The sequence below is a fragment of the Rana temporaria genome, chromosome 7 (assembly GCF_905171775.1).
Source record: "Rana temporaria chromosome 7, aRanTem1.1, whole genome shotgun sequence".
NCBI lineage: Eukaryota > Metazoa > Chordata > Amphibia > Anura > Ranidae > Rana > Rana temporaria.
In genome coordinates, this window is record NC_053495.1 from 100791205 (window position 1) to 100805401 (window position 14197).

At 43.4% G+C, this 14197-nt stretch overlaps 1 protein-coding gene across 25 annotated transcripts in view; it reads right to left on the bottom strand.

Annotated features, from left to right (window-relative positions):
• Positions 1 to 14197, bottom strand: part of PRG4 (proteoglycan 4) — a 153864-nt gene that overhangs the window by 81080 nt on the left and 58587 nt on the right. For all 25 annotated transcript variants that reach the window (XM_040359775.1, XM_040359764.1, XM_040359768.1 and 22 more), the window contains one exon: positions 1123 to 1230. In XM_040359775.1, coding sequence (XP_040215709.1) covers positions 1123 to 1230 — 108 coding nt within the window. The remainder of the gene's footprint in view (positions 1 to 1122; positions 1231 to 14197) is intronic.

A 14197-nucleotide genomic window follows, 5' to 3' on the forward strand; every position in this document is an offset into this window, starting at 1 on the left:
TGTGTTTTGGGGTGTCATTCTAAGTATACCTATGTTGTGTGTGAGAAAAAAATTGTTAAAATGATAACTAAACTGATAACTTTGTGGAATTCTTTTTCTTATTTACTTTCATCATTTTCCAAAGAATAGTGGCAAAAAAATCACAACTCAAAAAATTCAGAATGCCTCTTATTAAATATCTTGCACTGTCTATTTTTCAAAAAGTGGTAATTCGGTATTTGTAGTGACCTGACAATTTAGGGCCTTAAAGGATCACTAAAGGAATTTTTTTTTAGCTAAATAGCTTCCTTTACCTTACTGCAGTACTGGTTTCATGTCCTCATTGTTCGTTTTTGCTTTGAAGTTGCTGTAATTCTGCTGTGATCTCCACACTTCCTGCTTGTCTGGCTCCTTATGAAAAATCTCATGGCAGCTTTTCACTGTGGTCCAAGCTGTGTGTCTAAAACTCCTCAGAACCAATCAGATTAATTTTAAAATAAAACACTGACCTGGATTTGTTTGTTTTTGTTCTGTGGGTCTCTTTACTTCACAGAAACATGAAACCAGTTTAAAAACGAAAGTGAAACTGCAGGTACATTATATGATTGAATTTAATCTATTTTTAATCATTTTTTAAAGGAATCAGTTAACTTTTATGTCTCTATACCCTGTAAACAATCATTTCAGCAAAAATGTTTTTTTCCTTTAGTGACCCTTTAAGAAATGGTCAGTCAGAACGTGTATATTATTTAGTCTGTGTGAAAGTTATGGAGACTACAAACCATGGTATATATATATATATATATATATATATATATATATATATATATATATATATATATATATATATATATATATATATATATATATATATATATATATATATATATATATATATATATATATATATATGAAAATTGATGATCAATCACAAAAAGAATGAAACACCTTAGGAGGGATTTCATAAAACAGGCATATAATCTAGTGACAACCAACACAAATATCTCTGCATGTGTGGAATATGGCGACACATGCATCCATCATTAAAACTACCCCCTGAGAATGTGCAGACGTACAAACAAATTTTACAAAGGCTTTGATCTAGAAAAATAAAACATTTTTAGATGATATTGCATTTCATACCTTTTGGAGGGATTTCGGGCTTATCGGGATCATCATCACCTTCTCTAGTCTTTGGAGATTTAGGTTTATTTGGTTCACCATCTTTATCTTTAGGTTTTATTTTTTTTCCTGTAATTATACATTTTTGTGAAGATGGAGTTTATAGATGTAAACCATTGCATTTGGTGCAGTAAACACAAACAGTTTTAGCATAAATCAACAGGAAGTAGCAACAAGCAGGCTGCAGAGGATCAGTAGCACTGAGATCCAATAATGCAAAAAAAGATTAAAACAAACATTTTACAAGTATTTACAATTGTTTATGCTACACATTGCTATAGAAAACGAAATGTTCTATAATTGGGGCTAACATCCACATTAAGAATACAAATATTTTTGAGAGGAACAGGTGTTAATTCTTGCTCTGGTGACAAATCCAAAATGATGTATGTATCTTCACTTTCTGTCTCAGTAGCAAAGGTCACCAGGACAAATACAGGAATCAATCTCACCAGTTGGGACATAGACAGCAATAAAACTTGGGAACGGATCTAACTACATCATACTCTATCCAACACAAAAAAAGTAAGATTTTCATACTTAAAATCTGTTTGTTGAAATTCATTGGGGGACACAACACTGTAGTACGTTTTGGACGTTGTAGACAATATTGTTAACCTACAGGAGGTCTGGACACTGGCAAAGCAAACAATGTTAAGCCAGCCCCTACTGTATTTAACCCAAACCGCCAACCCTCATGTCTCAGTTGTTTGAGCAAGCATACATAAGGCCTAATTATACAGAGAAGCGCAACCTGTGACCTCGAAGGGCACTTTTCACTGAAAATATGTAAGGCAATCCACCAAGAGGAGCAACGAAATTGGAGGAAATTACAGTAGTAGGAAATAAAGACGTGTTTGTCCACCTGGTGGAATATAACCACATTGGAACAGTATATGAAGGAAATAAAGACTACTGGAGTATACAAAAAATCTGGTGTAAGGAAGTAGTGAAAACAGGTTCCTGACAATGTTTTCACAAAATCTCTGAGGCATGGGGCTTGAAGAGTGTCAAGCACCTTTAGGTGTGCAAGCCAAATAATGGGGAAAAAAAACTCCACAGCACAGAAGAGTATGGAGATAGGTAGGCTAACATACATCAGTGTAGGATTCTAAAATGTTAAAAAGCCCAATAAATTATGGGAAAAACACAATGGGGTCAAAGAACACCAGAAGAAGAAGTTAAATACAAATGCTAGAGCTAAAATTTAGAGTGGTGCTACGGGGGAAAACCCAAACATTGAAAATGCTAAGATAAACACCAATAATTGAAAAAAGGAAAAGGGGAGATGTACTCGTATGCTTGGGGCTGAGAAAAAGAGGCTGAGGACAAGGTTACTGCTGTAGAAGCTGTAGAAGCAGAGAAAAAACTTGGTTGTTCCACCTCATCTAAAGACCTTCTGCATTGAAGAAGTTGCGCACTCCAACCACCAGAGACATCAGGAAAGACTTAGTCCAGGATAGATTCAAAGATGCGTCTACCCTTATAAAGTGAGTACCTGTACGAGGTACTCGCTCTGCTGCATAAAATAAACCATCAAGTCCCAAACACATGGAGATGTGAAAATGAGACAGGTACTATGCTCCATATTTTCTGGCAATGTCCAAACATCCAACCATTTTGGAAGGATGTGCTCACTATGATTAAAAATCTCGCTTCTGTTGTCTTGCACCAAAACCCTGCAACATGCCTGCTTCACCTGACTGAGAGACCTTTTACTAAATGCAAGTCTTCACCTACCATACATGTACTTAATGCTGCAAAAGCATATGTGCCCCAATCCCCTTTCCCCCACCCCAGCAGAATAGCTACAATTCTCTTAGGCAGTTGAACTCAGTTTGTACTTCTACTCCTATATTTACAACTCACGTTGATTTATATTACCCTTTTTCCAGTTCTTTTCAGCACACTTAGGGCCAGATTCACTTACAGCGGGCGCAAGTTTACGTAACCGGTTTACGTTACACCGGTTACACCAATATTTCCGATTTAGTGCCCGATCCACAAAGCACTTACCTGGAAATTAAACAGGTCCGGCGCAAGGCGGTCCAATTTAAATGGGGCGGGTACTATTGAAATTAGGCGCGCTCCCGCGCCGGACGTACTGATATGCCGATATATTCATTTGCATTAACCTTTTATACTTTACAGTCACAGGCCCGGATTCAGATAGGAGTTAAGACAGCGTATCTCCGGATACGCCGTCGTAACTCTGAGTGTGCGGGGTCGTATCTATGCGCCTGATTCGTAGAATCAGTTACGCATAGATTTCCCTAAGATCCGACCGGCGTAAGTCTCTTACACCGTCAAATCTTAGGCTGCATATTTACGCTGGCCGCAAGGTGGCGCTTCCGTAGATTTACTCGAGGAATATGCAAATTAGGTAGATTCGCCGATTCAGAAACGTACGTCCGCCCTGCGCATTTTTTTATGTCGTTTACGTTAGGCTTTTTCCGGCGTAAAGTTACCCCTGCTATATGAGGTGTATCCTATGTTAATTATGGACGTCGGGCCAGCGTCAAATTTTCCGTCAATTACGTTGTTTGCGTTAGTCGTTCGCGAATAGGGCTGGGCGTAATTTACGTTCACGTTGAAAGCATTGGCTTTTTGCGGGTTAATTTGAAACATGCGCACTGGGATACGTTCATGGACGGCGCATGCGCCGTTAGCCAAAAACATCATTTACGTGGGGTCAGCCTTCATTACCATACAACATGCCCACTGCATGGAGAATTTGAATTCCGTGGGCTTACGCCAGACCACATACGCTACGCCGCCTTAACTTAGGGCGCAAGTTCTTTCTGAATACAGAACTTGCGCCCTAAGTTACGACGGCGTAACGTATCTGAGATACGTTACGCCCACCGATAGATACGCAATTGTATCTGATTCCGGGCCATTGTGTTTTATTAATAAGTCTTTGCTTATAATTAACACTTATTGATTCATCACATTGTTCGAAGTCTGCTGTTACCAGATTATATTGTTTTGCAAGTATATATACTTGGTCGCTATGTTATAGTGGATTCATTTGTAAAGTGATGATATATAATTAAAGAATAATAAAAAGGGAGTACTCTTAAAGCTGAACTCCGGGATAAGCAAATATCATTCAAATACAAAAGACATGTATATTCTTTCTTTAATCCTAATGCCCTTTGTGTATTTCTTCAAGAACTATGTAATAACTCAGTGTGAAACGTTACCTCTGTGCAGAAGCTATAATAAAGACTGTTCACTGATGCTCTCTCTCCTTGTACAGGGTGACTGGTCTCAGGCTTACTTAGTAGTAGTGGATTCAGTGATAGAATGCATCAGAGTGACCTTAGAACCATTGCAGGTAAGCATCAATTGTATGAATTAATTGTTAGTTCCTTCTGGGAAACCTGGGAAGTTGCTGCCATTAGCAATAGAGGAGTAAGGCTAAGGTTATCTGTTGCATTGTGACTGTCCTCTGTGTATCTTTGTAAAGACATGCTGCACCGCGCATTGCCGAACAACTATGCCCAAAGTGAGGAAAAGCCTATTGTACACACAAACTCAAGCAGCTGGTGCTGATGAAGATCAGACAAAGAGACAGAGGTGGCCGAGTCAATACAGGCAGACAATGGAACGAGACCAGACACTGGATGATCCACAAGGTATCAGAGAAACAGAAGCTATAACAGGACATTGCTGCTTCTAGGCTGAAAAGGTGGGATAAAGTATACAGAGAGATAATGCACAACACTTCACTAAGTGGAAGACATCAGTACTTAGTTAACTCTGCCTTAACAATCTTAATGCCAGATGGTGATGGTGGTAAAAATTGAGACTTGCATAACTATGCCAACTGTGAAGTAGTTTGTGGTGCTTCAGCCCACCTGGCCTTACTCTCTGTGTGAGTTCTTTGAGACTAGGTGCAGTGGAGGCTGGGCCGTGGCTCTGAACCTGGAAAGCGATATGTAACTTAAACAGTACCAAAGTTTGGAAAGTGTCACAAATAGGGTTGAGCGAACCCGAACTGTAAAGTTCGGGTTCGGTACAGACTTTGTTTTTTTTTTGCTCCCGAACCCGAATAATTGGAAAAGGTTTGGGTTCGGGTTCGGAGTTCGGGTATGTTTTGGCGCGCTGCACGGCAGCCAATCGCCATTTGTTTTACTACTGTGACTGGGAACTGATCACAGCCATGCCTACTTATGGCATGGCTGTGATTGGCCAGTGCAGCATGTGACCCAGCATGTGACCAGCCTCTATATTATTATATCGAGGCACACAGCACAGATCGTCACTCTGCTTTAGTTATGATAGGGAGAGGCTGCTGCTGCTTAGGGACAGTGTCAGAGAGGTGTATCCTGCTTCGGAAATCTAAACAAGCACACTTTATTTCTTTGAGATCTGCATCATCCTATGGTTTATGGCTCGTCACTCTGCTTTAGTTATGATAGGGAGAGGCTGCTGCTGCTGCTGCTTAGGGACAGTGTCAGAGAGGTGTATCCTGCTTCAGAAATCTAAACAAGCACACTTTTTTTTTCTTTGAGATCTGCATCATCTTATGGTTTATGGCTCGTCACTGTGTTGTAGCTATGGAAGGGACAGGCTGCTGTTGTTGATTGAGGGACAGTGTCAGAGAGGTGTATCCTGCTTCAGAAACCTAAACAAGCACACTTATTTTTTCTTTGAGATCTGCATCATCTTATGGTTTATGGCTCGTCACTGTGTTGTAGCTATGGAAGGGACAGGCTGCTGTTGTTGATTGAGGGACAGTGTCAGAGAGGTGTATCCTGCTTCAGAAATCTAAACAAGCACTCTTTATTCCTGTGACATCTGCTGTGTTTCATATAGTTTAGGAATTTTGTTCAGCTAGAGGGACAGCAATCTATAGGTGACTCTGTATATTTCAACAGCACTGCACCTACCACCACCTGTGCACCTGTGATATACTGTGTGTGTCCAGTACAAAGTTCAGGGACAGGTTCCAGAAATGTTCCTATAGGGACAGCAATCTATAGGTGACTCTGTATATTTCAACAGCACTGCACCTACCACCACCTGTGCACCTGTGATATACTGTGTGTGTCCAGTACATAGTTCAGGGACAGGTTCCAGAAATGTTCCTATAGGGACATCAATCTATAGGTGACTCTGTATATTTCAACTGCACCTGCCACCACTTGTGCACCTGTCATACACTGTGTGTGTCCAGTACATAGTTCAGGGACAGGTTCCAGAAATGTTCCTATAGGGACAGCAATCTATAGGTGACTCTGTATATTTCAACAGCACTGCACCTGTCACCACCTGTGCACCTGTGATATACTGTGTGTGTCCAGTACATAGTTCAGGGACAGGTTCCAGAAATGTTCCTATAGGGACAGCAATCTATAGGTGACTCTGTATATTTCAACAGCACTGCACCTGTCCCCTGTGATATACTGTTTGTGCAGTACATTGTTTAGAGGTAGGTTCCTGCTTGTTGCTATAGGTAGAGAAATATATAGGTGAATCTCTGCAAATTTTACCAGCACTCTACCTGTCCCCTGTGATATACTGTCTGTGCAGTACATTGTTTAGGGCTGGGTTCCTGCTTCTTGCTATAGGTAGAGAAATGTATAGGTGGATCTCTGCCTATTTCACCAGCACTCTACCTGTCCCCTGTGATATACTGTCTGTGCAGTACATTGTTTAGGGCTGGGTTCCTGCTTCTTGCTATAGGTAGAGAAATACATAGGTGAATCTCTGCCTATTTCACCAGCACTCTACCTGTCCCCTGTGATATACTGTCTGTGCAGTACATTGTTTAGGGCTGGGTTCCTGCTTCTTGCTATAGGTAGAGAAATATATAGGTGAATCTCTGCCTATTTCACCAGCACTCTACATGTCCCCTGTGATATACTGTCTGTGCAGTACATTGTTTAGGACTGGGTTCCTGCTTCTTGCTATAGGTAGAGAAATATATAGGTGAATCTCTGCCTATTTCACCAGCACTCTACCTTTCCCCTGTGATATACTGTCTGTGCAGTACATTGTTTAGGGCTGGGTTTCTGCTTCTTGCTATAGGTAGAGAAATATATAGGTGAATCTCTGCCTATTTCACCATATTACACTATTTTTGTATTTAAAATTTCTCAAAATGAGGGCAAGATCCTAAATTTGAGAAATATGAGGAAAATGTCAAATAAGGGACGTGGCCGCTGTCGTGGTGCTGCTGGTGGAGCTCCTGTTACAGGGAGAGGACGTGGTCGATCTGTGCCAGCAACACGCACAAGTGAAACACCTTTCTCAGGTGCGAGTAGCCGACAGAGCCTGCAGTGGTATTTGGTTGGGCCTAATCCAGCTCTACGAATGTTGAGGCCAGGAGCAGAACAGGCGGTTGTAGATTGGGTTGCTGACAGTGCCTCCAGTTCCTTCACATTGTTTTCCAACCAGTCTTGTGCTGAAAGCTCAGAGTTGGCGCCTGCAGTCGATGTCCACCATCAGTCTTTCACCTCACCCCCTTGCAAATCAGCCAAGCAGTCTGAGCCCCAAAGCATGCAGCAGTCTCTTCTTCTTTTTGATGAGTCTGTTAGCATGTGTACCCAGGGCCATCCACCTAGCCCAGCCCCAGAAGGGGAAGAGATTGAGTGCACCAATGCCAAACCACTTAAATTTCAAGATGAGTACATGGGGGGACCATCACAGCACGTCTTGGATGATGATGAAACACAGTTGCCAACTGGTGCTTTTGCAATTGTGCAGACCGACAAGGAGGGCAGTGGTGAAGACTGGGTGGAAGATGATGTGGAGGATGATGAGGTCCTCGACCCAACATGGAATCAACCTCATGCAGGTGACCCGTGTAGTTCGGAGGAAGAGGCGGTGGTCGCACAGAGCCACCAGCACAGCAGAAGAGAGAGCAGGGTGCCAAAGCAGAGCGTCCGTCCCCTAGACAGTACGCCTGCTACTGCCCAACGCAGCAAGGGACCAAGCACACCAAAGCCAGGTCCAAGGAGTCCCCTAGCGTGGCAGTTCTTCACACAATGTGCTGATGACAAGACACGCGTGGTTTGCACGTTGTGCAATCAGAGCCTGAAGCGAGGCATAAACGTTCTCAACCTGAGCACAACCTGCATGACCAGGCATCTAAGTGCAAAGCACGTGCTGCAGTGGAGTAGACACCTCAAAAACCAAGAAAGGTCTCTGGCTTCTCCTGCTTCCTCTTCTGCATCAGTCTCGGGCCTCTCTGCCTCTTCATCCACCTCTGTAGTGACAGTGCCACCTGCCACCCCTCAATTAGAGGACCGGCAAGCAACACTACCACCTGGGTCACCAAACATCTCCACAATGTCCCATTGAAGCATTCAGCTCTCCATCTCCCAAACACTGGAGCGTAAGAGGAAGTACCCCTCTACCCACCCGCGATCCCTGGCCCTGAATGCCAGCATTTCAAAATTACTGGCCTTTGAAATGCTGTCATTCCGTCTGGTGGAGACGCAGAGTTTTAAAAGCCTGATGGCTAGGTGATGCGGACGTGAAGGACGTGACGTGGTGAGGGTGGGAGGTGCCGGAGCACTCCATGGCGCGAGGCAGCGAGCGGCGGGGATCCGAAGATACCAGCAGCCGTCCGGAGGATGACAGCGTGAGAGGCTGACATCCTGAAGACCGGACCCGGAGACGTAACCCCGCAAAATACGATCCTTGCCAAGTCAGGACCCGAGACCCAGGACGCACCTGGGACGCTGGTGAACAGGTGGTGACAGCGGCGATCCCGCGGGCTCAGGCACAGCTGCTGCATACGAGGAGGAAGAGAGCAGCAGAAGAAGTCGGAGCAGCAAGGCGGGCTCAATGCGTGGGTCCTGAGGTTGGGTGAGACGCTCAGTAGAGCCGAGTTGGGTCGGGTGCCTTCCCGATCCCCCCCTCCCCCCCGGGGATACCCCCCCCCCCTTTCATAACTTGTCTGGTTTGGTGTGAAGGAACTGCGTAATCAGCTAAATCCCATTCGTGAGGTATAATTTGAAAGAGCTTCTGGGGAGATCGACAGAAACATATGGTCAATGGACATAGTATTTTTAGTTCTGCTGTAAGGAAGGATCAGCTGTGAAATGTAATGAAGCAATGGACATATTATTTGTAGTTCTGCTGTAATGAAGGATCTGCCGTGAAAATTAATGAAGCTAGTCATACTAATGGCATAACTATCACCTTCTGTTATATTTTGAAAAGGGAACTGTAATTGACAGATGCGCAAGAGGATTCTAATTAGTTAGTCCCCCTGGATAGGCAGCCCAAGGGACGGACGCTAGGCAGAGATCCCGGGCAGAACCTGTGAACTAGGCACCGGAGATTGAGAGGCCTGAGGAGGAGGAACTCATATGCTACAAAGGGGGGCCATAAATACTTAAGCTTTTTGGACATCATCTGTGAAAATCCTACAGGTGACTGAGAGAGGCGGGTATAAGGCTGGTAAAATTCCTGCGTTTAAGACAGTGCCCTAGAACAGGAGACAGGGAAATAAAATATTAATAGCTCCCCTGTCTTTATGTCCCCCCCGAAATATTTATACTACCGGTCTTAACTTTGAGAGAACTGAGACTTAACCTGGACTGCAACATAATGCAATATGTGCCTTGTCTTAGGGAACTGTGATAATATGCAAACATTTCCTTTGATCTTGGGAGTACTGATAAGGATTAGGGGCTGTGGCATAATGCAATTATTTGCATTGATCCTGGGAGTCTGTATAAGTTAGTCTGGACCGCGATGTAACGCAGTGACCAAAGAGGAAGAGAGATAAAAGGGTGTGAAGCCTTGAACTGACTAAGGAGTGCAAAACCCTCATACATTGTGTGGCCATAGTATAAAATTCCACAGGACTGTAGGGGAGCATAACCCAGTGTAGAGACTCTGGGCGGGGGTATAATGGTTATGGACAAGGTGGCTAGCCTATAGCAGTCTACCACTTGATTTGGTGGACATTCCAGAGCAAGGAGGAAAATACCCCTAAACTACACCACTGGCACACCCAGTATAAGAGGATAAGCGGGAAGATACGGCAGGATTGACCATAATAGTTATTGAGTGATCGGTACAGATAAAACCTGAATGGGAAAAGGGGTAGACTGGCAGCGGTGACACCTCCGCACTGGGGTCCCCCCTTTCATAGGCCCCCATTTACGGACCTCTCTCTTGTTGCTGCTTTCAAATTGGGGAAGAGAATAAGACCCTCCAATAAAATGAATAAAGCTACGAGAGGCGGTACTACTAAACCAACTAAGAATAATTCGGGGAATAGCTCCATTCAGCAATATATGACTCAAGAAGGGACCCTTAAAAGTCCAGGACTCGCAAAGAAGACTGAAAAGAAGAAGAGCGATAAAAAGAAAGGGGTAGATAGTGCGGAGAGCTCTAGAAGTGAAACGACACTAGAAAGCGAACAAGAGCAAACAATTGCAGAGGAGCTAGCCCAAGATACACATCCCCCTACAAAGGCAGAGATGAGCGCAATGTTGCAGAGGATGGAAAACGTCATGGAAAATATTATAAAGACAGAAATTAACAAGGTAAGAATAGATCTCGGAGGACTGCGCGAAAGAGTGGTCGAGACGGAAAGGAGAATAGAAGAACAGGACCAGGAAATTAACTCCCTGAAAAAGCAAGTAAAGGCCCTGACCGAAAATCAGCGATTGACTGCATATAGGATCGAGGACCAGGAGAACCGCAACAGGCGACAGAACCTCAGAATCAGATCGGTGGTAGAAGATAGGGATGAAGATCTCAGAGATATCATGAATACAATTTTTAATCCCCTACTGGAGAGATCAGTAGAAGCCAAGCCCCTCAAGATCGATAGAGTTCACAGAGTCGGGAACCCCCAACAAACAGAAAGATCTGGTCCTAGGGATGTAGTAGTACGTTTCAGGAACTATATCGATAGAGCAGAAATTTGGGGACGGCTTAGGGGGAAACCCCCCCTGAAATATAGAGAGACTGAACTACAGATATTTTCTGATTTGTCGAAAGAAACGCTAGAAAGGAGAAGACACCTGAAACCCCTCTTAGAGCTGATGCGGGCACAAAACATAAAATATCATTGGGGTTTTCCGGCGTGCCTTATAGGCATAAAGGGGGGTAAAACTGCACGACTTAGGTTCCCGGAGGAACTCAAAGACTTCTGCTTAAAAATGGACTTGACAGTCCCAGATTTACCGGAGTGGGTGGGCTAGTGGGGCATGGGTTAGCCTAGAATATCAGGGGGCTGATCGGGGGGGGAGGGAGAGGGAGGAGGAGTCAATGGAGTGCATCGAGCACCACCACGAAAGAGGAGCCGAGGACGAAGATGACGAGTCTTCTACCAGCGGCTCCCAGGCCAATAGTGGGCCAGGGAGGGGAGGGGGGGATGGGGAATTGGGAGGGGGGGGACAAGGGAGGTGGGGGAAGGGAGGGTAATGGGAGGGGGACCATCTGAACGACTCCACAAGAATTCTTTTCAAACTCAAAGAAAAAAAAAAAAAAAGAGAGATAAATGACAGATATTAAGTTCTTATCATATAATGTAAAAGGATTAAACTCCCATATTAAGAGACATAAAATTCTTGCCGAACTTACGCAGTATAAAGTAGACATTGCCTACCTACAAGAGACCCACATTACCTTAGAGTCCAATATAAAGCTGTTTTCATCTGAATATCCCGTATGGTATTATGGAGATACAGTCTCATCGAGATCTCGGGGGGTTGCTATAGGATTTGCAAGAGGAGTTAGATACACACTGGTGGACAGATTGAATGATCCGGAGGGGAGATTCTTGTTTTTGAAAATAAAACTAGGAGAGGAGGACTACACTCTGGCAAATGTGTATGCACCCAACGTGAATTCGGCTAAATATATGAGTAAAATCCTCAGAAAATTAAAAAATTTTGAAGAGGGACATGTGGTGCTGATGGGGGACTTTAACTTCTGTATGTGCCCGAGCCTCGATAGTACGTCCCATGCTCAGGGGAATAACGGTGAGCACCTTAAGCTACTGAAAAAACAAATGATACAAAACCAAATGGTGGATGTCTGGCGAATCCTTAACCCCAAGACACGAGACTATACGTTTTTTTCCCCTGTGCATGGGACGTACTCGAGGATCGACTACGTCCTCGTAGATCATAGACTTTTGGAGAGGGTGGTCGAAGCAAGTTGTGAAATCATAACGCTATCAGACCACGCCCCTATAACCATGAAAATAAGCACATCCATACAAAAACGCATTCTACCTGAATGGAGATTGGATGAAAGTCTGTTGAGAGACGAGGTTGTGGTCGAGAGAGTACAGAAAGAATTGGAATGGTATTTTCGGGAGAATGACAAGGAGGGAATCACAGGAGCAACTCTGTGGGATGCCCACAAAGCGTATATAAGAGGGATATTTATTGCAGAAGGGGCAAAGAAAAATAAAATAAGAAGGAGTAAATTAAAAACACTAAAAGAGGAGATATATAGGCTGGAACAGGAACATAAATTACAGGGCCAAAAGAGGGAAACTCTCCGCAAGTTAACTTTAACAAGGGATGAATATAAAGCCCTGGCCGGGCAAGAAACCAAGAATTTCATAGACAGGATAGAGAGTGAAAGATATGTCTGGGGAAATAAACCTAGTAAAAACTTGGCCAGAATGGTAAGAAAAAAGAAAACCAGGAATTTTATCGAAAAAATCAGGAATGGGGATGGGGACTTAGTATACGCGACAAATAAAATAGCAGAATCCTTCAGAAGCTATTACGAAAAATTATACAATGTCCAACAGAAGATCAGGGACCCTGCCGAAAAACAGGATAAGATCAGGGAAGTATTACGGCAAACTAATCTACCGAGGATAGAAGAATTTGAGATGGAAAGAATGGAGGAACGTATTTCTGAACAGGAGATAAGTGAGGTCTTAAAAAATACTCCCAATGGGAAAAGCCCGGGACCAGACGGCTTTACGTCGGCCTACATACAAAGGTTTAGTACTATTTTAGTCCCTAGACTATGTCAATATTTCAATGGGTTGGGGCGAGACTATGAGATGAGTAGAGAGGCATTAACAGCTACGATCACTGTCATTAAAAAAGAGGGAAAGGACAATACGAACTGTTCAGGGTTCCGACCTATCTCACTCCTGAATGCAGATACCAAACTGTATGCAAAAATTTTGGCCGAACGAATGAAGGGGGTGATGACTGCCATTGTCCACCCAGACCAGGTTGGTTTCATACCTGGGAGGGAGGGAAAGGACAATGGGGTCAGGGCACTTCTTCTCATGGAGCAGATCAAAGAAAGAGGAACCCCTGGTCTATTCCTGTCAGTAGACGCTGAAAAAGCGTTTGACAGGGTAGACTGGGGGTTCCTGATACAAACACTAGAATGTATAGGAATTGGCCCAAGGATGATCAAATGGATCAAAACGCTCTATTTCCACCCATGCGCTAGGATCAAGATCAATGGATCTTTATCCGCACCCTTCGAGATGAGAAATGGAACCAGGCAGGGCTGTCCCCTGTCCCCTCTTCTTTTTGTCTTATCATTGGAACCCCTGCTGGCAATGGTCCGACAAAATCCAGAAATATATGGAATAGAGGTTGGAGAAGATGAGCACAAATTATCCGCCTTCGCAGACGACATTTTGTTTTATATAAGTAGCCCAAGAGTTACTCTCCCGAAGTTAATAGCTACTTTAAAACAATATGGTGAGGTGTCAAACTTCAAAATGAATACAGAAAAGACGGAGATCCTAAATATCAATATTCTTAAAGAAGAAGAACAATATCTGCGGAAGAAATATAATTTTAAATGGCAAAAAGAAATAAAATACTTGGGAATAAAACTGGCAAATACCATCAAGAAAATATATAGAATAAATTTTATCCCCCTGCTCAACGAAATAAAAAGGGAAATTAAAAACATATTCAATAGACCTATTTCGTGGTTCGGGAGGATAAATGTAGTGAAAATGGTTCTCATCCCAAAAATCCTATACAAGTTCCAAATGGTCCCAATATACCTTCCACCGTCATTTATTAAAATAATTAACTCCCTCATAATGAACTACATC